Raw genomic sequence first — 27024 nt, 5'->3', positions numbered from 1 at the left:
CAATTTTCCAAAACATATATAAAAAATGTCATCATGCCACATAAAAAATAATAACCCCAATCTTATTGAGAGACATTCCTTGTCTTGAATTTAATTAGACAGTGAGTGACAATCAAGTTAAAAACTCCACTCTTGTCAAAGTGCACATATAATCATGGGTAAGTGCTTCCTGCAAGATGAGCAAGTGGATTCCATTAAAAATAATTTCACACTTATCTCTCTCATTTTGCAATCAAGCATAATGAAAGATGGCATTTTTCTTACACTCCAGGAAAAAAACCCTAAAGTATGAGTAAATCATATGTTAAGACCACAGATAAGTAATTAGTTGTCATATCTGAAAAAACTTCCTATAACTGGACTTTGAACTATACAGTTAGGGTTAAGGTGCGGTAAAAAAATATGTGCAAGGTTTTTTGGCTTTGTTTTTTTCTTGTTTTTAAAGTTCTGCATAGTGAGTAAGTCAGTGATTTCACAATAGCTGTCTGTTATTTTTCCCTGGCTGAAATTTACCTAACCCTAATTATCACTTTTATTGTTCATGTCAGTTAAATTAAAGTATCCGGGGGGGGGGAAGATAATTATTCTGAAAGACAATAGTAGTAGCATTTCCACATATATTTTACTATCAGAGAACAGAAAGGCATAGCAAGGGACAAACCTGGAGAGAATTTGCAGTGAAATATGCTACCCATGCTAGTAAGGTATTTGGAACTCTGAATGTTGGTGCATCTCATTATCAGGACCACTGTGTTCCATGTAAATCATGGAAAAATATGAATTTTAAGTTACTTTTTTAAATCTGAAAATTGGGGATTTTTATTTATCAACAAAAACCAGGATCCCTGCTCATTACCATGAGACATTTTACAGTATTTATTCAAATACAAGAAAAGGTTTTTCTTTCCAGACAGCACAGGGAAAAAAAGCCCCTCCTCTTCTATTCACATACAAGGAAACCTCATTAAATATATTGTCTATCATTAAACTGCTTCCAGAAGTATCATGTGCTGCGTAATGGCAACCAGCTATGAAGCTGGTTAAATAAAGCCAACATTAGGTATAACTATAACACACTTGGTTTACATTAGTCAAACAAACTGATGGAAACTGATCACAAAATAAGTTAGTGCAACCCATTTGAATAAGGTATACACTCCTCTCAGTGCCAGCTCTTTTCAAGTCATGGTGAACCACTACATTGAAAAAAATTTGACTTTTTCTTTACTTCCACAGCTGAGTTGCACCTTAATTTCCTATTTCCAAGTATACCTATTTGTTCACCAGCCTTAAATATCTGATAAACATAACCAAATAGGGCCTCAAACAGTTCACCCAAAATCTCTCTGTTGCCCCCTCTCTCAACCTTTTGCATGTGATTAGTGTAGTCCTGCCCTCCATGAGGTGGAGCCAGACAAGATTGTCCTGTGCCTTATCTGCATATCAATTTTCAGACGATCTTAGGACTTGTGATAAAAACACCCACTTCCAGTCATTAGTAGGGAGTTAATTAGCACATGGATCCATTGTGGTAAGTATTTGGAGTACACACACATACTTAGCAGCGCTGAGTTATGGGGTCATTATGGCTTGAAACAGTGTTGACTCTGCTAGGGACCAGTCCAATTAACTATGTAGTAAAGCATGAGCCTTTTGACTTTGGACAAATATGCATAATTTGTACTATATGTAAGTAGGTACAAAAGTACTGCTTAAAAATTATGAAGTGTCTGATAAAACTTGCAACAGTTTCCTAAAAGTAAAGTGCATCAATTCTGGATGAACTAAGTCTATGGCTAATTTATCTACATGAAAATTACTAGAGGTATATTTATTTCAAGGTCAGTGGACACATCTACATGTGCCATTAATGTGTGCAAATAAACTCCAGAGCTTATTGCTTCAGAATTTTTTGCTCCCAGGCACACCATTTGAATGTGTGCTCAAGAATAAAAAACTCTGGAGTTTATTTGTGCACAGCACATTGAGCCCAGCCAGAGCAGCCCAAGCTGGCAGCAGCTCAGGCCTGCTCTGGCTGGGTTCAATGTGCTGCGGAGGGGCTGGCTGGGGCACAAGTGTGCCTCAGTATGAGACTAACTACCAGGCAGCCCCCACATTGAAGCACCCTCTGTATACACATGCATTACTGTGCATGAAAAAATCAGGGTAGCACTTGTATTTAGTCTTCATCAGGGTAGCACCTGTATTTAGAACTTCTAACCTGCTCCAGAGTTTATTCGTTTTGTGTGCCCTAATAGGGGCACACATGTAGACATGTAGACATTTACTGTAGAGCTAATTAGTCAGCTTCTCAGTAAACATCTTGTGTAGATGCACCCAGTGTTTCCAAATTTGCCCCTCACTTCCATGTACTTAGTGAGAGCAGGATCTGATTGTAATGATGAGGGGAAGGTAAAGGGGCTATTTGAAATCCCACATTTATTTAACCTTTTGCAGCAATAGAAGGGGGACAAATTCAAGGTAAACCTCTGATAATTAGATTCTGTACCTGGAAACCTGTAACAAATTTATAATTTTTCCATCTGTAGAATCTAATTATAAGGGGGTCATCTTATATTCTGGGTTGTCTTGTATTCAAGTAAATACAGTATATTTTGCATCTCTTGCTCTTCCTGCAATGCTTGGCACAAGAATGCGGGAGCAAACTGTAATAGCTGGTATATTCTGTGATGCAATAAATAATGTCACCTTGACCTTTTCATTGCTTTCTGATTTGAATCATTATTTCCACCCTTCTGTATTTATAGCCTGAGCAACACAGGGGGGAAATGTCGAATGGACAAGGATAATCAAAATATTGGCTACTGAAAGAGATAATATCCAGGTTTATAAATCTTTAAAATGTACACTGTTTACACTGCATGCTGGCCATTGTTTTTATCAGCAGCAATTCTGTTTATTTTTAATTAAAATATGATTACTAACACAAGGCTCCATTTCCAAAACAAAATAGGAAGAAGTATAAACTGAGCTCTTGTGGTCCTTTCAAAGTGCCATAGCTGATAGAAGATCCAGTGTCAATTTGTAATAGTTAATGAGTGAAACTGCAAAATCATAACTATTTCTTATTCCTTTTAAACCCCCCAAAGCAATATAAAATGTTAATTAAACTGTTCAATATGGATTCCAGGCAAAGCCAAGATATTTTAGGAAATTAATGTTAAAATATTTGTTTGGTCTAAAATATCATCACAGTAGTGTGGTGGGAGAATGCAGGCTTATCCTAAATCCAGTAATTTGTTATTTTTCTAACATATCAGAAATTGTGTTTTTGCCTTAAATTGGTATGGGGGATTTATTTACCATATATACTTTTCTTGGGCTTATAGGAATGGTTTCTGTGTTTTATACCATACTACCGTAAAACAAAAGTTCTGAAAAAATGTTTAACACTTGGTTTAGTTTAGAGGTATTTTACTACTTGGTACCTAAGATGTCCCAGTAGGATCTATATATCTGTTACATGTGGAAATAATATTAAAGCTTTGGTAAATCTGTGCTTCTAGCATTGAAACAGATCTGGGAATACTTTTGAGAATGAAGGTAGTAAGCATGCTTCTAGTCCCAATGCAGGCTTCTACACATGCATTTTACTGTGGAGTTGACTAATTAATTCAACAGTAAAGCATCACCATCTACACATGTGGCACTATTAGGCTGAAGTAAAATAATTAACTCCACTGTAGGATAGTACTGCCTGACACAAGTACTATCCTATGGTGGAGTTACTTAGCAGGGTTCAGTGTACGTTTAGACACTGACCAGGTCTGACTTGGGCATGAGGATGCTACAGTGTAGTTGAGCCAGAGGAGATTAGCTCCAGACTGGCAGGGTGACCTCCTAGATCCCCTGCCAACTGGTGCTGCACTGCCCTGACTCAATGTGTTGTGGTCCTGGGTGCATGTGAAAACACTGCAGCTGTTAGCAATAAACTCTGGTGCTGGAGTTTATTCAGGTATGCTAATCGCATGTGTACATGCATCCACTAAGAAGTGAAGCATAGATCTCAGAACATGCACTGTGTTAAGTTTGGAATCTAAATATTGACTTTCAGACATGATCTGATATGATACAAAATTGATATATTCATTTAAATCATGCAGAAAGCTCCAAAAGAAGTCTTTTAATTTTTTCTCCATCCTACTGCAGATGTAAACAGGGTCCTAATTTGTTCATATTATCAGTCTATTGCGTGCCCTCGTTTAAGTATATTTTTGATGGTATCTTTTTCTGAATATAATAAACTCTCAAAGTAACGTGTAACTGACCCTCCCCCCCTGCAAAAAAGTAATAATCTGTATATAGTGTTTATTCAAAAAAATGCATTTAAAATGGTTGCTTTTGTTTGTTATGTTTAAAGGTGGGCTATTCATGAGGATCCAATGTAATCCTTACATAAAACAGAATATGAGGTTTCATTTATGTAGAAGGCAACCTTAACAGTAATATGTAGTACTTGATAAAAAATCAGGAAATTCATGAGGTTTTGTTCTAAAATAAGAGATACAGCGAATAATTATAGAAACTGAATCAGGACTTTGTAAGATGTTGTAGAGCCCTGACAGACATGGGGGAAAAAGTAGCGCTTTAGCAGACTCTTCTTGTCTGCATCAATTTGCCCGGTGTGCCCAGCTTACAGGCATGGGAAAAAAGCCAAAACAAAATAGGGCTTTACTTTCAGCTTGGCATGACCTTGCACTGAGCCCATAAGAGGAACTGCATCAGTTTGACCTGGTTTGCCCAGCATCTGTATAGTTTATGCACTTCAGTGGGGCTTTTTTGCACTTTTATTTAATAGCTGATTCAATCACCTGTTAGATAAAAACACCAAAAAGCCTCACTGAAGTGCCCAAGCTGTACAGATGCTGGGCAAGCCGGGTCAAATTGACACAATTCCTCTTCTAGGGTAGGTGCAAGGGTGTGCTGAGCTGAATGTAAAGATCTGTTTTGTTTTGTTTTGCATTTTTCCTATATCTGCAAGCAGCCGTAGTAATTAACCAGTTCCAGACGTACACTTCAATTTCACAGTAATAACCGTATCATAGTAGTACTGTTCAGGTATAGTAGTTAAGCTTGTAGAAAACTTTCTGTTTTAAGCCAAATATTCAAGTGTTTATAATTTATTTGCAAATGTTTATTTGATGTTAGATCATGGCGGACACATTTTTTAGAGAAGTCTAGCCATTTACATTGACCAAGTTTCATTTGATGCAGGACTAGAGGAGGTGAAGGCCAGTTTTGGCTTTGCGTCACTAAAGCAACAAAAAGTAATTGAATTATTAGGAATCATCAGGACTTATGAATCCATTTGGCGGTATTTAAAGGGCATGATCTTTAGTTGGCTAATGATATTGATGTCCTTTGTAGCATGCTGAAAAATCGATCAATGAAGAATGCTATAAAAACCTTGGTGCTATTATTATTGCTGCTGCTGCTGCTTCTACAGCTACAACAGCTACTACTACTACCAGTACTAGGAGGCAGAAATCAACCTGCTTATATTATCTTTAGCTGACAGGAGATTCCACAGAGTTAACAGAATCAGGCAGACGTGTTTGCTGTGGAGGAAAGACAAAGTGGATTATCGTTACAGCTCTCCTTAACCTGCTGTTTCCTGACACTGTAGAAAGCTATTAAGGAAGTGGGAAGATACACATCAGAAAGAGAGGTGTATAGTACATACTTTTCTCCTGATAACTAGTAGGGAATCTGGTGATGAACAACACAATCTGAAAATGAGCTAACTTAGAAGCAGAACCCATCTGTATGGTGGAACATTCCAATTAAGGAATGTATTCCAGAGGCAGTAGCAAATAGCCATGTCCTGGAACTCATCCACTGCAGTAAATGTGGCCAGGAAATTTCCTTGGTTTTGACATCATACATCATGGAGTTTGACCTATCATTCTTTCACTAGGGAAAATTTATTCCGTGTCCACCACGTGCATATTGAGTTCAGTAACTTCAGATTAAACAGTGGCATATCTTTTTTGAAAGACATCCAATTTCTATTTTAAAAATCCAAATAAATGATGAATCAGTGACTTCTCTTGGTAAAGAGTGCCAATGATTGATCACCCTCACTCTTAGAAAGCTGCATTTGTTCTGTTTTGAATGCTTACAGTTTAAACTTCTAGCCATTGGAAAGGCCTTGATATCAATGGACCAGTTTCCAGAACAGTCACCTTAAATTATATGTCTTCTCCCACTGTAGGTGCTCAGGGCTATGTCTGGAAAAGGTTTTGAGCATGGTAGCGCTCAGCATTGCTCAGCCTAACTTATAGGTAACTGTGTTCGTGAGGTGATTCACAAACCTATGTTAGGTACCTAAAATCTCTGTGCAGTAAATTTAGAGAGATGCCTAAGCTCGTACTGTGAGTGGAGGTATATCTAAGCTATTATATCTAAGCAGACAGGGGTTTCACTAATCCACAATATTTTGAGGTGTTCATTGAATGCTTCCTGTGTATGTGATGTTCACTCAGAGCACACCTTTGGACCCCTTAAAGGATTTAGGCTGTAGGACTCTTAGGCTGAGCTAAGAAAGCAAACGGACATCAACATGAAAGAGGTTCCTGGATGCTTGGCTCTAAAAAATGGTTGGTGTGTCTGAGCATTTGCGCCTGACAGAACTTCAGGCAACTAAATAACTGAACTGGCAAAAACTTAGGTACTTAAAAGTCCTTTCAACTGGTTAGTATTTTATTTATTTGTTTGTCCATGTGTTTGTTTTCGGGCTTCTAACTTGGACTTAGGTGCTTCAGTTTTGATGAAAATAGACTTAAGGTACCTTAGTTCCCTTTTGGATCTGGGTATTTGAAACTATGATAAAGTATCCTTTTAACCTATGTGGGAGAGAGAAAGAGTTGGGCTTCTTGGATGACATTGACCTCTACCAGATCTAAGGGTATACATTTCCTTCCCCTTGCCATACTGTCTTTTACCACTATCAAGCTTTTCCCTGGCTTCAAAAAAAAAGATAAATAACTGGAAAAATCATCTTTTATCTCCTCCACCAATAAAGATGGCTCTTTGAGCAGGTAATAAATGTGGAAATTCCACAACTTTCATCAAGTCAGGATAATCTTAATTTTTAGCTCGTGATATAAATATGATTAGCAGACTGATTAAATATGATCTGGACAAACTAACATTTCATGAGAGATGCAGAAACTTTGTGGGGTTGTGGGGGGAAGAATAAAGATTTAAACTTTATTAAAAATTCCATATTACATTTTATTAAAGATTATATCTATTTATTAAATATATAGTTACTGTGTCCCAGGAGGAGCATTGGGACATGACTGAGTCATGTGTCCTACTAGGCTGTTCTTTTGCACGAGGGAGCAACCAGAATTTAGCAGCTATGCATATACATTCTAGTTGGCCATTATGCAACCCTTCTTTCCACTTTCACTTCCTCATAGCCTAGGTGCACTGGGAACACAACTGCTGCTATTTCAGCCACCACCTATAGCCATGATAAACTTGGCAAACACAGGGGTGAGGAGGGCCTTAAATTGATGATCTTGCAGGTCCCTTCTGGTCCTTCAATTCTATCATTCTATGTTCTTAAAAAAGTGGTCTAAAAATAAGCATGGCCTTGCATGTGGCTGCGGCATGCGCCATCTAAAACCAGAGCCTGGCCAGCCAGAGTCATGCTCCAGCTACCAAGCGCCTGCATTGCTGCTGCTGCAGCCCGGGGAGGCCTCCAGAACCCCAGGTAAAGCTGCTAGGGCCAGTTCAGGTGCTAGCCCCAGCCTCCCCAATCCCACTCAGGGAAATTTGCCTTACACCAGAGGCATTCCCCAAACACAAATAACAGCAGCACAACTATGTGCCACTGCTATTTGTCCCAGGGAAAATGCATGTGTCCATGTGTCTGGACACACCCTTAAAGTCCAATCAAAAGAATTTGGGGGATGGGACTTTGGAGATTTGGTAAAGTTAGTACTCTTAATCCAAAAAAATGTTAATATTTTTCCCTGTCTAGCAAGATAAAAACAGATTTTCAACTTGGTCTGGTTTTCTTTATATGCAAAGATCATAGGAAAGTAGAGCTGGAAGGAACTTCATGACATCATCTAGTCCAACCCATTTCTCAAGGAAAGATCATCCCTAACTAAACCACCCCAGCGATGTGTCTGTCCAAGCTGCTCTTGAAAAAGTCCAAGGATGGTGATTCCACAGTTTCTCTAGGTAGTCTGCTTCAGAAGACCTACCTTCTGCTTGGCCATCATTGTAGTCAGAAAGTTCCTTCTCATCTGTAACCTAATTTTCCCCTGCTGCAGCTTGAAGCCATTGTTTCCAGTCCTATCCCCTACAAAGAAAAGTTCATCTCCAAGTCCATCTCTGTAGTTACCCTTCAGATATTTGATGACTGTTGTCAAATTCCCCCTCAGTCTTCTCTCCTCCAGACTGAATAACCCTAGTCCTTTCATTTTCTCTTAAGTCTTGCTTCCCAGGCCCAGAATCATTTTTGTTGCTCTTGGCTTGACTCTTTTCAATCTGTTCACATCCTTCTGGAAGTGTGTGTGTGTGTGTGTGTCGGGGACTCGGGGGGGCAGCAAAAATGGATACAGTACTAAAGATGATGTGAAACCAGTGCTTAATAGAGTGGGAGAATCACTTTCCTTGATTTGCAAGTGACACTCCTGTTATTAGAGCCTAATATGGTTTTGGCTATTTTTGCAGCAAGAGCACAGCGTTACTGCAGATTCAGTTTATTGTCCACTGTAATCCCCAGGTATTCTTTGCAGCACAGCAGCCTAGCAACTCATTCCCCAGTCTTTATTTATGCATGCAATTGTTCCATCCCACGTGTAGTTCATTGCACTTGCTCTTGTGGAGTCTCATCTGACTGACTGCAAACCATTTTTCCAGGTCACTGTCGATCCTAGACTTACCATTTAGAGCAGGGATGGGCAAAATAATGGATCATAGCTCTGCTTTGGCTCCAAACCACACTGTCACTGCCACAAGATCCCAGCCCTGGAGAAGCTCCCTTTCCAGCTGTGTACCCTGCCAGTGTTGATCCAACCTATTATATATCCACCTTACCCTACTTTCCTCTAGTCTAGTCTGTATGTACTTAGCTTGTTAATGAGAATGTTGTGGGATAATGGTCTCAAAATCCTTGACAAAGTCAAGGTATATGACTTCCACTGCTCTTCCCCATCCACAGAGTCCATCACCTGATCAGAGAAGGTCTTGTTCATGGTGTATCAATGCTGACTCTTATTGATCACTTTATTCTCCTCTAGTGTAAGGGATCCGGTTGTAGGCAGTTTCACCTCAATGTTTATACCTCTGAGGGAAGACAGTGGCAGAGGTCAACATTGAAAACACAAATGACTAAATCCAGAGGGAAATCCAGGGGCAGAATCCACAATACAGGCCAGGGTCAGTGTGCAGGAATCAGATATTGAGTTGCCAAGTCCACAGGTCACTAATCCACAGGTTGATTAAACCAAGGTTGAGTTGCTAATCCACAGGTCAATATCCCAGAAAAGAGCCCAGCTGGGATCAGAAAACCAGGACAATGATTCATGGGGAAATCCAAAGCCAGAATCCAGAAACAGCTGACACCAGGATGAAGAACCAAAAAAGCCAGAGAGCATGGGGACCAGGAGGTTTTCCAAACCAAAAAGGGTCAGAATTGTTGGTTTGCCTGGAGGCTGATGCCACAGGTGGATCAGGAAGCTAGCTGGGCCAGAGATTTTCAGGCAGAAACCCAAGGCAGGTGTGGCTATCTAGGCAATTAGCCCATGCTGGGCTGCCTGCTAAGGTCCCTAACATCTGGGTGCTTCACAAGAAAGTGCTTGAGGACCTTCTCCATGGTGTTTCTAGGTATCAAAATCAGACTGAGTTGTACCAGTTCTACTGAAATGTGGCTTTAAGTTAATGTTAATAAACCAGTTTAACTCTGAGTGTGAGCACTTTTAAATCAATTTAAATTTCTTTGTTATCATTTAAGCAACTGTTTGTAACTATAGACCTGGAAATTTAGCCAGGCTGATGTAATTTGAGTAATTATACAATTATAATCAAACAGCTATGGCCACTTAGCATCTGGCACCCATGTAACTAAATCAGATTTTAAACTTTGTTAAACCTGTGCAATATCTGATAAGCTCTTGATAGCTATTTGTAGTCAATGGGATGCATTTGATCCTTTCAATCTCAGTTTTCTCATCTCAAAAATAATATTACATTTGTTGTTTTTCTTACAGAAACATTGTAATGACTAATTAATATTTGTATAGCATATTGAAGAAGGGTTGAGTCATTATTATTAGGATTTTTTAATAAGGAGTGAAGAAGTAGCAAGACCATTTGCTCTTTTACACTGATAAGTACAATATGGTGATAATTCAAACTGTTAATGAAATCAGTCTTTAAAACATTACTGTTTGTGTGCACCCACACAAATGTTTCAGTGAAACAGCTGCTAATTAATACTGGCTTTGAAAAATCCTATTTTTTGTTCAACAGTTCTTCATTGCTGTTTTAAACCCACAATGTAGTGTCATTTAAATCCTATTTTTAAAAAAGTGTTGATTTATGCTTGCTGAGGGGAAATGTTGAAATCGTACCATTTTCAAATAATTTGTTTTCAGTTTTGCTCTGCATTGAGTATGTGGCATCTTACTTTATTAGGTATCTCTGAATTCATCAAAAGATGCACTGAGTCTTTTTTCACAACTGCCTTAATTTCTTGTACGTGTAAATGAAACTCAAAGAGCTCATATGTAACATTTTAAATCTAGTTCTTTACCCATTTTTTCAAAATTAATTTTCATTAGTGAAGCTGGCTTGGCATACAAAGGAACAATATTGGACCCTCACCTAAGGAAAAAGAAATTGTATGTAAACTTACAGTTCTGGACACAGTGCCAATAATTTTTAAAGCTCTGTTCAAGATGTTAGCCAAGATATCTCAGTTTAGGAGAAATTGTTCTATTTTCAAAGTATGTGTCTTTGAGTCTTGTTGTTAATGTTTTTACTTGTAGTAACTTGTAGTAACTTTTGAACATGAGATTTGATGATGTCTGAGCAGAGCTTTTGCTAATAGCTACTTGTTAATCTCCTGACCCTTGGGAATTGTTGACAAGAGCTGCAAAAAGTCTCATGAATCACCATTTGTTTTATCACTTGTTTTTCTACACTAATATTTTTGTCAGAAGGAAACAAGTTGTACAGGGCGCTACAGTAAGAGAAGAATAGGGCTCTAGATTTCTGTTTTAGTAGTTGTAGGAATAAGCTAAAGAAAACTTGGGTTCAAAGAAATGATTATTCTAGGAAAGGTTTTTCAGTCAAACTTTCCTCACAGCAAGTACATTATCATTAATAAATAATACATATCAACCCTCTTACCTTTCAGTTCAACTATAATAATTGGGTTACATATGCCACCCACTCTGCAGTGTTCAGGAACAAAACAATTTTGTATTATTGATGATTTCACCAGTGCCTTATGTCAGTTTGGGTAGAAAGTGATCTTTATAGATTTGTACTGATGGTCTGTATTTTCTGTAGGGGTTTTTTGTTTGAAAATTGCAAAGTGTGAATGGAAACTGTGCTACAGGCATTTGGCTAGATTTATTGTTGGTAGAAGCAGGTATAACTCCATTGAAGTCAGTGGAAATTTACCCATTCACATCCATGGAACATTTAACCCATAATGACTGCTGACTTTGTGGGTGATGTTTTCATCTGAGAGTATAAAAGATGAATTTGCAAAAGTGTTCAGACAGTCACTGTACCCATGAAATGAATGTATAAATGCAAGACTTTCTGCAGATGCATTTTGACTGCCCTGTTTGTGCCTCTGTATAAGTACTGAGCTTTTAATGAAAAAAAATGAACACAGTGTTTCTGTTCGATAGATAACAACTTTTGCTAAGTGTAATGAATGTAAAAGTCAAGACAGACTGGAAAAGCATAAAATGATTCAAGATTAAATTATATTTTATACAAATTTGAAGAATTTGAAGCCTTGATTATCATTATCATGGTAAAAGAGGGGTCAAACAGAAATCTTGATTGCACAAAGTCTTTTTTTTTTAAGTGGTCCATTATAAGTTGTGTGTCTGCTAACCTTCAGAACTCTTTCACAGAGGACAGATGGATGAGGCAGAACTCAGAAAAGATTTTTTTGTTGTTGTTGAAGGAGGCAGTGTAGGTGGGATAATTTTGTCTTTATTTTCTGAATAATCTCAAAATATGCTCAGCAAGTGAGCTGAAATACTGGTAGAAAAACACCCACTTTAGATTGCAAATCTACAACATACCACACAATAAACTCCTAATAAACAACTTAATTTTTTTAAATGCTGCCATTGCCCCAAATGATCAGGAAAGTCTAGATTTGAAATATGTTATTCCTTTCAGGAGAGTAAATGAGTGGACTATGCACAAAGCGTTATAAATATCTTACTGTTTTCTATTTATAAAAGTACAATGACTGCCAAAATCCTTGAACAGGGAATTATTTTTAATGGCAATAGCCATATAGTTCAAGGTTTCCATCCTACTCAAGGTTACAAAAAGAAAGGGTTTCTTTCATGTATTTCTTTAGACTCTCTCTTTGTCCCCTCTCCAGCTTAAAGAGCTTCTTTGCACCATACGTCTCTGTTTGCCCAGCTCCTTTTATTAAGGTCCTTTTCTACCTTCCAGTTATAGCGTACTGGAATCATCATTGTGACAAGTGCTCTGAAAGTACTTATCCTGACCTACCTAATTATATGATTGGGCCCAATGTATTTCACAGGCCAAATTCTGTTATTTTGATGTACTTCTTTGTTATAAGCCATTTCTGTCTGTGCAGAACTTCTATGAGGAAGTATCAAAGTGAGAAGGCCACAAAAAATGTAAAGGGGAGGAATTAAATCACAGTGGTGTTCAGGATCACTATAGGAAAATTTAACCCTGAAGGAAATACATTAGACTGTGGTGGCAACACTGAAGGATGATGCCCACTTTCACACCACAGTAAAAACAGTTGAATTTAATTGAGGGAGGATCAGTGCTGGAGCTGAGCCAGAGACCACTACACTAGAACAAATTAATACAGTTGAGAAAATGGTAATGAATCAGAGAGAATCAACAGTTAGGGACAAAGTTGAGATGGTCAACATCAGCATGGGATCAATATATGCTGTCCTCAACGAAGACACTGAGTGCCTGCGAAATGGGTGGCCAGACAATTGAATGGTAATCAGAATAGAGAGACGGTTGTCATTTCCAGGGGCTTTTTGCGGCAGTGTCAAGCAAAGCCATAAAAAATTATGAACAGTTTTTTAAATCAGGATTAGAAATGGGTTCCCCACTTTGATTCTAAGTGAATCAAAGCCTGCAGTTTCCACTTCTCAAGGAACTAAAAAATATGGCTTCAATCAGTAAACTTATCACTGTGGTTCTTTGCAAGACTGAAGGAATAAATGTGACTGACCTGTCTACCAAGAGGCCAGAACATCCATGAACAGTATTTTGTTATGTCAAGCCATCAAAAACAAGTTAAGGAGTTCTGCTTTTAAAGGGTTATACACCAATCTGCGCGTCCCAGGTTCCAGTGACTGAACAACAGTGGCTTTGAATCACTTATCTGTCTTATTCTTCAATCTGACTCTCTCAAACTTTTACCTGTTCCTCAAATTGAAGGGAGGCCTTGATAAGAAAAGTGTCAATTATGATAATGAGGTGATTGCAGCAATCAAGGAATTTCTGGATGTTCAGGACAAACATTTCTCTGGGTGTGCTCTTACAGGTTACCTTTAAATTTTTTTAAATCTGTAGAATATTATGCTGGCATAAAGTTAGGACTAATTCAGAGAAGTCACTGACAAAAGCTAAGTGCTGTCTCAGACCTGCAATACTATTACGTGTCACTACAGGGCCTGGCAAGCAGGGGCATGAACAAGAGCCAGGACTTGTGGGGTGGGAGAGGATGGTAGGGGTGTGTGGTATGGAGGTCAGCTTCTTTTACTCCCCAGCCCACTAGACCTGTGAGTCAGAGGGAAAAAAAGTCTTGAAAAAAATAGTTTGAAGTGAAGTGAATGGGAAAGGGGGTCAAAGAAAAGAGGAGGCAGTGAAAAAAAGAATAATAATTTTAAAAAAATGAAAAGGTGGAATATGTTTCACTGAATTGGGGTTGGGATTGGGATAGATTTGTGGGGAGGGTTGGGTTAATATTTATGCTAGGGCCAAGCTGAGACCCAGCAGACTTTCTGCACGCTTGCCACATCAGGGCGGAGCTGAGACCCACCTAAGAATGGTTGACCATTCTGTGGCTCATTCTTTGCATGGAAGTATGTGGTAGGATTGCTGTTTGCATGGGGGTATTAGACCAACCAGCAAACTAGCGAGCTGCACCTGGGTGCTCCAAGTAGTTGGGGTATGCTGGATTTGCACCCGTTGTGGCAGAATGGGGTGCTATCTTGGGACCAGCATCACTCCCCTGGGTGGTAGAGTTCAGGACAGTTGAAAGTTTTCCCACAGATCAAGACAGGAAGGGATAGGAATGACTTACCCTGGGATCTAAGAGAAATGAAAATAGACTTTTTTATCTTCCTGGAGCAAATGAAAAATACCTTAAAATGACTTGGCAAAACAGATCAAAGATAACCCTCACTTGAAGTGGCATAACTTTAAAATACTTAGAGGCTACTTAGCATGTGTTAACACCCTTTAACAGGTGTATACTTCTGTTTTAAATGTCTTTATGACAGTTTAAAGGTAACCTGAGATATGTATAGTCAAGTTGCAGTTGTACTGGATCAAGTGCACTGATGTCAAAGGGAGCTGTACTGAAATGTTAACGGTTGAATGCAAACATTTATTATTTGTCAAGCTAGAAATTTTCTGCATGTCCCTCATAAATCATTAAAGACCAGAGTAATAAGGAAACCCAAACAATTCCATTATTTTTAATAACTCATGGCATCCTGCTTTCCCAATCATTTATAGTACCAACAATTCAGCTCCAAATGTTAGGAACAGTGAGAGCACTAATGCTGACCAGATATTAGCTTTCTAACCAGCACTATCCTGTTTAACTGAGTCACCCTGTCAGAGAGAGTTAATTTTATCCCCAGACCAGAGTGTGTGACATAAAGATAAAAAAGATGGTTAAAACTCCCTGTGCTTTATATAGTCTATCTACTTAGGTCATCAGGGTCCTGATGATAGCCAGTTATTGCTTTAATATTTTTCTTTGGATTAAGCAAAGAAAGTCTGATAAAGATGGTTGGTTGTTGGTTGTTTCAGATCATTTTTGTTTCTTCGAGAGTTTTTTTTTTAACATACATTTCACAAAATGCTAGCCCAATTTTCATTTCACAGGACAAGGTGAGCTTTCCATCTCATTATACAATGAATAGCAATAAGCTAGAATACACATTTTAACAATTGCTAGCACTGTAAAAATCACAGGCTGATTTCTGTGGTATAGCCTAAGGATGCATTGTGTAAAGTGGGGAATATAACAGTATGAGATGACATTTCTCCTTATTTTGGGTGAAGCTCAAACTTATTTTCTGTAAGCATAACTCTTGAGCAATTAATATTGGCGGTTACCTGCAGCTTGCTGATTTACTGTGTCAGCGCAAATGTGCTCTATGCACCTACCAAAGTAGAATGTAGGGTAAATACAAAGCTTTGATAGGTTATATATTCTTACCAAGAGACCCCAAGAGAAGATACATTTTCTCTAAAGGAGCAAGTGTTGGCATCATGGACACAGCCTAGACTCATTGGAGAATCACTTATTTTTGGTCTTCAGTAGGAAAGGCATTTGTATGGATTTCCAAGAACTGAGGTCTGAAGAGATACTTTTTGTTGTATTTTGGCAGAACTACTGATGACAAAAAGGAATGGATTCATGAATCTGTAGAAAAAAAATCTAATCCAATAATGTGCCTATTTTTGAGTAGATGCCTAATAAAATATGTATTTTTTCATTATTTTCATCCTTATCTATTTACAGAATAAAAAAGGGGATGCATTTTAATTTAAATCTTTTAGTTGCCTTTGAATTGCTTTGGTTTGGAACTTGCTATAGTAAGTTAAAAGTGTGTCCCTCAGCAGACTAGCAACTGTCATCCATAAAAAAAAATTGAATATATTTGACTCTTTCCATTAAAGGAAGACAAAAATGGAATTCAGTGAATCTACATATGTTGCTGTAGCTCAAATATACTCAGAGGAATGCAGGTTAATTATTCAATTATTCTTCTGTCACTTTATTCTGTACATTTGCACTGTGATTAATTGTGTTCTGTTTCTTTTGATTAACAGAAAATAGTGATGTAGATGAGGAGACTATGAAGGCAAACTCTCAGGGGTTTATTGGATGTCTCTCTTCCGTGCAGTTCAACCACATTGCTCCTTTGAAGGCTGCATTGCACCATAGCAGCTCAGCCCCAATCAGTGTAAAGGGACACTTCACTGAATCCAACTGTGGTACTTTAACTGGAGCTGACTCAACATCAAGTGAAACAACCCATTCATTTGCAGGTAGCATATGGCTATCGCTTGTTCTACTCTCTGAAACAAAATACAAGTACAGTGTTCAGAACTTCAATCAGTACTATCTTTTTCACATGGGATACTTGGCAGGGGTAGTTTGGAAAAAAAACACTCTCTTCTGTTTCCTTTTCCTTTCTATTTTTCTAGCCTTTATCTTTTCTCTAAATGTTTTAACTTTCCCGTTTGCTTCCATATAATGTGATTTATAACATTAATTTTTAAAGCCTCATAGATCTTCACTAACTTCATAGTTCCATACTGCATGTGAAGTATTATCTTGAGAACCCTTCTGTGTCATTTTCTTTTTTTCTGCTGCAGATCATTCTGGACCAATAGATGAGGGAGAGCCCTTAGCTAATGCAATCAGAAGTGACTCTGCAATTATTGGAGGTAATAGGGACTATAAAAGCTTCACTGGAATCATTTTTAAATAACTGTGAATTTTCACTGATCAAGTGAAGTCCGTGAGAGTTTTGTGTGCACAAGACAAATAGTATAAGGGTCCTATATGACTATAAATGTTAAACACTGAGTGAAAACATAAAAGTGGCATTTTAAAATAATATCGCTAGCGCTCATGTTCTTATTATATGGTAAGAGCTTGTGTAAGTGCTGAAATATCCTACATACAATTTTAAGAAGAGTTTGCCATGCTCCTTAATATAGGTATATAGGATATATACCTATATATATAGTGTATATATATATAGTGGCATGATCAGGGCCACTCGCATGATCAGGGGACAGCAGGGCAGGCCCTATGAGGAGCAGCTATGGGACCTGAACCTGTTCAGCCTCCAAAAGAGAAAGCTGAGGGGGGATCTAGTGACCTGTTATAAACTAGTCAGAGGGGACCAGCAGGCATTGGGGGAGTCCCTGTTCCCCCGAGCACTACCAGGAGTGATAAGAAATAACGGTCACAGGCTGGTAGAGGGTAGACTTAGACTAGATATCAGGAGGCTCTACTTCATGGTCAGGGTGGTTAGGGTCTGGAACCAACTTCCAGAAGTGGTGCAGGCTCCTACTCTGAGAGTCTTCAAAAGGAGGCTAGATGAACACCTTGTTGGGGTCGTTTGACCCCAGTATTATTTCCTGCCATGGCAGGGGGGCGGACTAGATGATCTGCTCAGGTCCCTTCCGACCCTAGAAACTATGAAACTATGATATGGAAATAAGCCACTTGGGTGCCTTAGGGAAGATAGCATATATTCAAGGAAAAGGAATGTTATAGTTCTCGGACTATACCAATTATTCAATTTTGCCAGCAGTGCATGTCTGAAGGGAGGAAACCCTTTTGTTAAATATATTTCAGCTTTTGGCTTGCCTTTATTTCTGACAAAACGGGTATTAGCTTTACTTGATTGAGGGTCCATCTCCACATGCTATTAGTACGCAGCAATAAACTCTGACACTTATGGCCGGGGGGGTGGGGAGGAGAGGGGGCAGAGGTTATCCTGCCAGCCTGAGACTGCTCCCCACAACATGCTGCAAAAGGGCTGGCTGGGTCATGAGGGGCTTTGTGTGGAGCTAGCTGCACTGAAGCACCCTTGTGCCCCAGCCAGCCCCATCAGCATCTATATGTGCGCTGCTGTGATGTAAAAAAAAATTGCTGGTGAATCTAGATGATTCAATTAGAAATGAATATGTTCTTCCTGAAATGACACTTTTCAACATTTTTATTAGATAGAGGATGGCAGAATTATACAGAATTCCATTTCTCCAAAACTAAAATGGCACTTACTTATACAGTATATTACCCCAAAAAATATTCATTGTGAGGACTACAGGAAGTTGTGTGGTTAAGGAATATAATTGGGTATTAGGAAATCACTATTCTGTTCCTCTGGCTTTTCCAGATCTCCCAGACATCTTCTGAACTGAAGTCCTTCTCAATAGTTGCTAAGAAGCCTACCAATTTTTCTCTTCTCTTTACTCCATACGTCAATTAAATCTGAGCAATGAAAGATTAGGGACACAGGACTCACTGGAGAATTTCAGTTTCCATGACTGATTTGGGAACAAGTATATGTCTGTGACAGTTCATGATTTTTCTTTAAAGTGTTATCCTGTGAAGCACTATCCCATGTGACTTTTCTGATGGTATTTGTTTCCCTTAGGAGGAGACGTAAAGAATGAACCTCCTCTTCACTCCTGAAAATGGATTTTCTTCTGTATATTTCACTCACTGGGTCAATTTCCATTAGTCATTTCAACAGAAATAAGAATGGTTTTTCCTTCAGTCTTCTGGTTAAATTCAGAATAGATTTCTTTTGTAAGGATATTAAGAACCCAAACAGACAAAAGACAAAGTAAAAAAATCTAGTGGAATGAAACTGAAAGCTTCCTACTAAGGATATAAACATTTAGAAGAACAGTTTGTGAAAAGATTGTTGTGCTAGGAATACAGGGGCAGGCAACTATTTGGGCCCAAAGGCCATATAAGCAGTTTTGGGGAGCTGCTGCAGGCCAGTTCAGCACTCCCCCCTCCCCAGTGCAATAGCCCAGAGCCCACATGCCCTGCAGCAGCTTTCTGCCACCACCACCCAACAGCAGCTGAGTGCATGACCCTTGCCTCAGCCATGGCTACAGCCCACCCCACACCCACTCTGGACCTGCCCTGGCCACAGCAGACTAGCTCTGGACCATCTGGGACCTATGCATAAAGATCTGATTCTGAGCTGCCCTGCACCTGCTCTGGACCTGACTACCCACGATGTGCAGCACCAGTCGCAGTGATGGCTGGGCAGAAGCTGCTGGTGGGCATGGGAGAAAAGCAGCATCCTTCCCCTCACCACTGCTGGGCCCTTCTTGCCATGGATGCATGGAGCCCATGCCTAGGCTGCCCTGAAGCTCCTCTCTGCTGTCACCACTGCCCCACTGGGTGGAATGGAGGCAGTGGTGGTGACAGCAGTGTTTGAGGAACCACAGGGCAGCCCAGATGCAGGGTCCAGGCAGCCATAGCAAGAAGGGCTCAGAAGTGGCAAGGGGAAGGCAGCCACTTTTTCCAATGCCCAGCAGCAGCTTCTTCCCAGCTACCACTGTTGCTGCTGCTGCTTATCACTGGTGGGCATGTCCAGAGCAGGCACAGGGTGACCCAGGGTCAGAGCTGTATGCATAGGTCCTGGCTGGTCTGCAGATTGTCTGGTCCAGCTGGGGAAAGTCTAGCTGGGTCCCCATGGGGCTGGGGGCTAGTGGCGGCAGCAGCCAGAAGGAGCCACTGCTGCCTGGATTGCCTAGAAGTGGCATGGAGCTTTGGAGTCACCCCACCCTCACTGCCTTGACCAGGTGGGGCGGAGTGACCTACCATGGCCTGAACAAAGTCCCTCTATGGGCTGAATCGGGCCCGTAGGCCAGATTTTGCCCACCCCGATCTACAGTCATCTATACACATGCTACTTAAATGATGATATCCCATAGCCAATGAGACATATGGTTAATGGTTCCTTGTTCATCATGTCATTATTCTAGAATCACTACAGAAACAGATTTAAAAGGTTTAAACCTGGCCTGCAAAAATGCCAATGATCACGTTTACAATTTTAGGGCAACTTTTGGAATACCTTCTGTTAAAACTGGGATATGCCAGATATTAATGGTGTTTTACCACTGTGGTTAATAATATGGAGCTACAAAGTTGAGTTATTATTAAAAATGCCATTGAATGAATGGATATTTTGCAGATGATGAAAGAATGGAAATAAAACTTTAAATTTAACGACACTGATAACAGGACCAATGAATATCAGTCAGATATGTCTCTGAGTTCTTTTTAAATGAAACTCTCTGAAAATACAGTAGATACTTTTGTCCATAAATGTAGCGCTTGGTGATTTTGGCATTTTTTATTTATTCATATTTATATCCTGTCCTTCACATAAGGTTCACTGAGGTCAGTATTTCACTGTTGGTTCCTGATATTGGGTTGTATTGTGTGCCTGCTAATGTTTACTTTTCATATAGGAAGATCAATTATTTTATGTTCTAGATAATTTGGTTGCTGAGTATTTTCTTGGTATACTAAAAACACAAGAGATATTTTATTAGCTACTGCAGTTCCCATTATTTTTAAAAGTTAACTAAACATCCTTGGATACTATGACTAAGCACATTTAGGTTTATGTACACACAATGTTTTATGGTTTTAAGCCTATGTTTAAATATCTTGTTTAAAACAAGACTTACTAAAAACATTAATAACATTAATATCTACCCTTCCCAGCAAATGCTCAGAGTAGCTTGCAACATTAGGGTGGTGTTGCACATTCAACTTAACGCTTGCTAAGTGTAGTTAAAATGCAAGCAGATGCACTTTCAAGCAATTTAGCATGAATTAAGTGCCCTTGTGATGTTACAAAGTTGTTCCCTTTCAGGCAAGGGTTATCTCCTAATATGTAATGTGACACCCCCCTGATACATGCTAACTTCAATATATCACAACATTTCAATGGTTTGCAACTATTGCAAATGAAGGTGTGAAAAGACCTTTACTTCATTCAGAGAAAAATCACACAAGAAAGTTCTTGTTCTTTAATATAAAATCAGTATTCTTCAAGATGGCTGCTTGAAGGAGTTCATAACAAACAGACAAATCTTTGCACTTTTTTGAAAATAAGTATCCTATTTTGACTTACAATATCTGTCAACATGGAACTGTCAGTATTTTCCATTTCTTGCCCAAATCAATTACAGTATCAGTACAATAACTCTTCAGTAGTAGCCTCTCTAAGCCTTTCTGTCCAGTCTAGGCTCTTATACAGTACCTGTTTATCTAGCCTCTTATATGGCAGTTGTCACCAAGGTATCTAAGTATTTCCCAAAATTGTGAAGTATACATATAAAGATATATGTTGCATTCCCTTTCTTTTCTATCCAGTCAGCTTGGACTGCACTATTAGTGTTTTATTATTTTTGTCTTTGTGGTGTCAATCTGTCAATGATTATTTCAAAGTTATTTTGAAGGAGAGGAGTACACCCTGTGTGGCACACGTGGCCCTATATATGCAGGGCAATAATATACACTCACCTGACCTATGAAGCACAGTACCACAAACCTAGCTTTGGAAGTGAAAGGGTCAGACATGCACTTTATTTTATTTTGGGGCTCATAGAATGTAGGTACATTCAGTTTTTCAACCATATCTTGAATTTTATAACAATTGTCTAATAGTACACCATAGTGCTACACTGTGGCTGCTGACAAGCAATAAGAAAAAAAAAGTTTTACCATAAGATGCAGCATGTTAGTTTGACCCTGAAAGCTCTGCAGTGTCTATATGGATTGTGTGCATTAAAACTCTGGTGTACTCTCTTATTAAGAATTAAAGTGTTCTTAATTCAGATTATCGTAATTCACAAGTAAATTTGGGTACAGTGCAATTCCCAAGTGAACCTAGCTATCCAAATTATTTCCAAATAAGCATTTCTACAAAAAGCTTTGTTGCAGTCCTCCTAATCCACTTCAAAAATTAATTTGAATGAACTTCCTAGAACATCCTAGCATAGGCAAAACCTGACAGACATGTTATTGTTTGCTTAGTTTGTCTGATCAATTTCCTCTCCTCTTCTCTCCTCCCTAGGTGTGATAGCAGTTGTGATATTCATCCTGCTTTGTATTGCTGCCATAGCCACACGCATTTATAAAAAAAAAAGCATATATAAGAAAAATGAGGCAAAAGGTTCAGAAAATGAGGACAGTGCCGAGTCTGCCCTGAAAAGTGAGCTCAGCATGCAAAATACAGTCAACGAAAATCAAAAGGAATACTTCTTCTGATTGGCACTTATGATTTAATTTAATATAATAATGTCACAGTCTGACTTTCTTGCTAAGCCAGGGGCTCTCAATGGACAAAAAAGCTCTTGCACTCAAAGTAAATGCAATGGATTTGAGACCTATTATACTGCATATGTTCAGTCTCAGTGATTGCTATAGGAGGCCTCTTTAAATTACATGCATTCCTTAGCTATTATACCGTAAATGCATTTTATGTAACAGTGAATTAGATATTGTAACCAATTTCATTGTTGATAGTTTCCGACTGTTCTGATGTGACCTTCTACAATTGAAGTTTAACGTGCATACTGAATATGATTTTTTAATGGGAAAATTGTTATGAAGTGATTGGCCCCATCCTTCTCTCTAAAATCTGTAATTCAGGACTTTTATTCAAGGTAAAAAGTTGGATTATAATGTTTTGCTTTACTTAAGAAAGTATTCTGTATTGCTCAATAGTGATGCCCACTGACTTTCTGATATTGAAAATACCCTTTCAACCAGTGTTGGTTAATCTCAATATCTACAGGTGCTCAAAACTGAACAAAACTGTTAGTTTTTCCTAACAGTTTTAACTTCTGTAGTTATTATCTGATCGGTATTTAATCTGGATGTGGAGAGTGGGGTAATTATATCAATTTTGTCCCCTTTATTCAATTTTGCTTGATATGGCTGAAGTCTTCAACTACTGAACTGAGTTTTAAAGTTTGCAAGTCTATTGGGACCTATGTGGAAGGGTGCACTGAGTGCACTGGTATGTTATACAATCCCTTTTTGTAATATATTTCCATGCATGGTTTAGTGGTGGCAGCAGGTTATAATCTAACATCTCTATGCATTGTTGCAGAATTATGCCTGCTCAAGTTCATGCTGTTCATTTAAAAATAAGAGTAAAATATTATTCATGTTCGGTTTATAATTAATAAGAGCAGCAAAAGTTGTGCAAGCAGATTTTGTGCGTGACTTGGCAAATATTGGAAATAAGAAATGTAACAATGCTGCTTATGTGTAATTGTTTCCATTCACTACAAAGGGTATACTCTGAAAACATAACATGTGTGATCCTCCCCAGATCTCAAGCTTAATTTCCATACAGCAATGGAACGACCTTTCTTTTTATGATGCTGGCAAGATGAGATATTTGAAAACTAGTACACTTGCTGATAAGCTAACTGCACCCATTAACAGCACCTATTTTACCATATTTACTCAAATCTAAGATGACCCTGAATTTCAGATGCCCCCTCCCCAATCATTAGATTCTGTGTATGGAAAATGTACATATTTTCTATAATTGTCTAGGTATATAATCTAATTATTGAAAGTTAGTCTTGAATTTATACCATGCCCCACTCCCCTAGTAGGGAAAATAGCGGCTGGGAGGGGGGTGTCAGGCAGTCCCCTTGCCCTCTGTGCCCCTCCTCCCCAATTATTTATTCCTGTAGCTCCTTCACCCTCCTTCCTGTCAGACACTGCTTGGGCTCTGTTCCCTCCCTGACCACATACCTGATGCACATGGGAGTAAGGGGAAGAAGGGGCAGAAACTGGTGAAAACCAGCAGAAAGTACTTTAAAATGCAAGGGACCAAAACATATTGACTTTGAAGTAAGTATAGTTGTAATGGTTTGCATTACTATGGGTCCCTAGTTCCTCAAAAGCTGATGCATTTTATCTTTTTTGCAAACTGCTGCGTTTCAGCAAAGTTACTCCATAAACACACTTTTGAGCAGCACTTTTGTTCCTACTTACACATAGTACAAACTATTCATGATATTAAACCAAAGCCATAATGCTCATTATTTATTACTTAGTTCATTGGGTTGGGCCTCAGCAGAGTCAACAGTGTTTCAAGCCATGGTGACTCCACAGCCCAGCACTGCTCATTGTATGTATTCCAGATACTACCCCTCTTCTTGCAAAAGATAAATGTTCTAATTAGCCCCCCAGTTATCCCTGGAACCAGGTTTTCTTGTCCTGAGTCCTGGGTCCCTCCAAAATGTATATGCAGATGAGGTACAGGGCACCTGTCACATGTGACTGGCCAGGAGATGGGCAACAGAGTTGCTCATCTACACAGATATTTGGTGATGTTTGCCAAACATTTCAGGCTAGTGAAGAAACAAGAATTATTGGAAATGAAAAAGAATGGCACTGGTTAGGTGTGGGAATGAAGAGGAAGTCTAAATATAGTAGTACTATGTAGTAGTTCATCATGTGCTTAAAAAGTGTTGGTGCTGATAGGGATCGATCACAATGGACATTATATCTTGTTCAGGTGGACTGCACTAATCTAGTCTTGTGGAAGGTTCTCATCTATATGTTTGCTCAATATGGGTCATATGTTTTACAGATATGCTCAGTTTCACCTACGTTAAATCAACTTCATAGTTGGTTTCCATTACTGAGCAGATTATGCTTCTGGCATCAGTTAAGTGATAGATAATGTATTTAATGATATTTTTTGTATGCAAACGTAAGAAGGGGATTTTTTTTCCTGTGCTGATTGGAGGGAAATCCTCATCTTACATTTGAGTAAATATGGTATTTCTTATTGGGTAAATACTGCCTAACTGTAAATTACTGTTTAAGCCAAATGTAGAATCACTAGTGTAGAAGTTTCAAAGTGTGGCCTCCAAGACTGAGCCATAATTTTACACACACAAATTATTAGACATTGTTTTTAGAGAATAAAACTTTATGTCCCTCAAGTTTGATTTTAAGCAAGCAAATAGCATTTCTGTTTGTTGTCTTGAAACTCAGAAACCAGAGTTCCAAAAGCAGTCAGAGCTGCCCTAACTTTTCTCCTGTTAAATCCAATGCTAATTGATTTAGTGGGCATAGAGTTAGAGCAGCACTGAACACTTTTTCAAATCTCTCCCTAGTTGTCCACATACAAAAATCGTGGGCAATATGGCCAAGGTTTTGCATATCCATAGTTGCTTCAAAAAAACTGTGGGGAGCAATGTAGAGATCAAATTAAAGCCTTTTTGAAAATGTGGCCTTTTAAAAGTTGGTTTTCCTTCTTAAATTATTGCCTTTTATTTTTAGAATTTAATAGTCTCTTTTCTACTTCTTCTTGTAAAATGCTTGTTCATTTCTAAGGGACAAATTCCTTCCTTTTTGGTAACACTGGGTCCTCTCTGGTCATGCAGCCTTCAAGCTGAGGCATACAGTCCCACACTGTTCCTCTCCTTTTGCCGGGCTGAGTTTCTCCTATATTTCTCAGTTCATAATTATTAAGCATAATTTGATGGCAATGATAACTAGTCTAGTTTTAATGCTTCCCCTTTGCTAGCCCCACCTCTTCTGGCTACTCTTAAATCCCTTTTAAAATAGATTCCCTCTACCTCTTTCCCACTTTTACAGGCCTACTCCAAAATGTATGGAATGGGGATCCTTCCATCTGGAGTTCAGATGAGGCCCTTTCTCATTCATGAACCTGCCCTTTCTTATTGCTTTAGTGTGCTCTTATGGTGCTTCTGTCCATCTATATGCATTTTCTGTATCAAGGAGACAGTTGGTGTAGGAGCCACATTAGTCTATATAAATATTTATCAATCAGAGGTGAATTAGTAATCCTATGGAGCAGGACTAGACTGGGATGCATAATGCTTAGCATGCTGCCACCACAATGGCTTATTAAATTCAATACTAAAAGAGACCATATGCCATATGGGCACTTCCCACATACTAATCAAGTTGGAACTGGGAATCTAAAGTGTAACCACACCAGGACAAGTTGGAAATATGCAAATTTAACTTTCCAGTTTCATGTTGTTTCTTCTTCCATTTATTTGTGTTAATTTTGGTTTTGTGTGTCTAAATGGAAAGAAAAGTTTCTTTCACTTTATTCTAACAAAAGAGTGATTTCCTTTCACTATTCTTTGAAATCTATTTTTTTTTTTGAGTATTAGGTAGGCAATAGCTCAGTAAAGGACCCAATTTCTCTTTATAATTAAAAAAAGGAAAGAATAAATGTCTGTATGAATGATACACTATTTCTCTCAAAGAAACATGTTATGGCATTTTATTGTGTGAAGAATTCTAGAGAAAAAGAGAGATGAGTTTTGTTGAATGCACATTTGTCATGTGACAAACAGCAATGGCATCTCTTAGAGGGAACAAATCCCCATTTTCATCCATTGAAAATGTAATCATAAATTCAGCATATTGAGTCCACAATATGCAGGTTCAAAATCAGTGAAGCAGCATTATCCACTATTTCCTGCATTCTTATAGGTACAACAAAATGGTGGCACCAAAGTGCACTGATACATCATACACCATTATACTGTCCCTTCTTATTATAGTATGTGACTTTTCACCTCTCTGTTAATAAACAAACAATTTTTAAACTAAAGTGAGGAAAATATTTTTAAAAAATTTGTATAAAAGTTTAAAACTGAGGACAATATACTGATTCATTTTTTTTAAACAGTAAAAATGTAGAAGTGCACATAATATACTGGTGAGTGTGTTTATTTATAAAATTGTTGTGGATCTGAGAGCTAGTATAGTCTATCTCCTGTACACTGACAGAATTTTCATGGTAAATATATTCTTCAAGCTGATTAGAAAATCAATAGTAGCCTGAAACACGGGTAAATTCTTAGCACACTGTGTGACTTAAGGTGGCATAAGGGCTGCCATTATTTATACATCTTCAATTTAATCAACTTTTATACAGTGGTGATTATGTTCCTTTT

The 27024-nt window shown here is 38.5% G+C and overlaps 1 protein-coding gene across 2 annotated transcripts in view; it reads left to right on the top strand.

The window, feature by feature from the left end:
* The window catches only part of LOC109323448 (contactin-associated protein-like 4), a 421861-nt gene extending 395082 nt beyond the window's left edge, over positions 1–26779 (top strand). The window contains exons 22-24 of one of the 2 annotated variants that reach the window (XM_019555011.1): positions 16318–16536; positions 16867–16938; positions 22125–26779. In XM_019555011.1, the coding sequence (XP_019410556.1) occupies positions 16318–16536; positions 16867–16938; positions 22125–22318 (485 nt within the window). In that variant the 3' untranslated portion in view covers positions 22319–26779. The remainder of the gene's footprint in view (positions 1–16317; positions 16537–16866; positions 16939–22124) is intronic. The other variant, XM_019555012.1, reaches the window with a different exon arrangement.
* Positions 26780–27024: the final 245 nt, after the last annotated feature.

The sequence above is a fragment of the Crocodylus porosus genome, unplaced genomic scaffold (genome assembly GCF_001723895.1).
Source record: "Crocodylus porosus isolate Cpor-Errol unplaced genomic scaffold, CroPor_comp1, whole genome shotgun sequence".
Classification (NCBI taxonomy): Eukaryota; Metazoa; Chordata; order Crocodylia; family Crocodylidae; genus Crocodylus; species Crocodylus porosus.
Note: the sequence above shows the minus strand (reverse complement) of the source record. Positions and strands in the feature narration are given on the sequence as shown.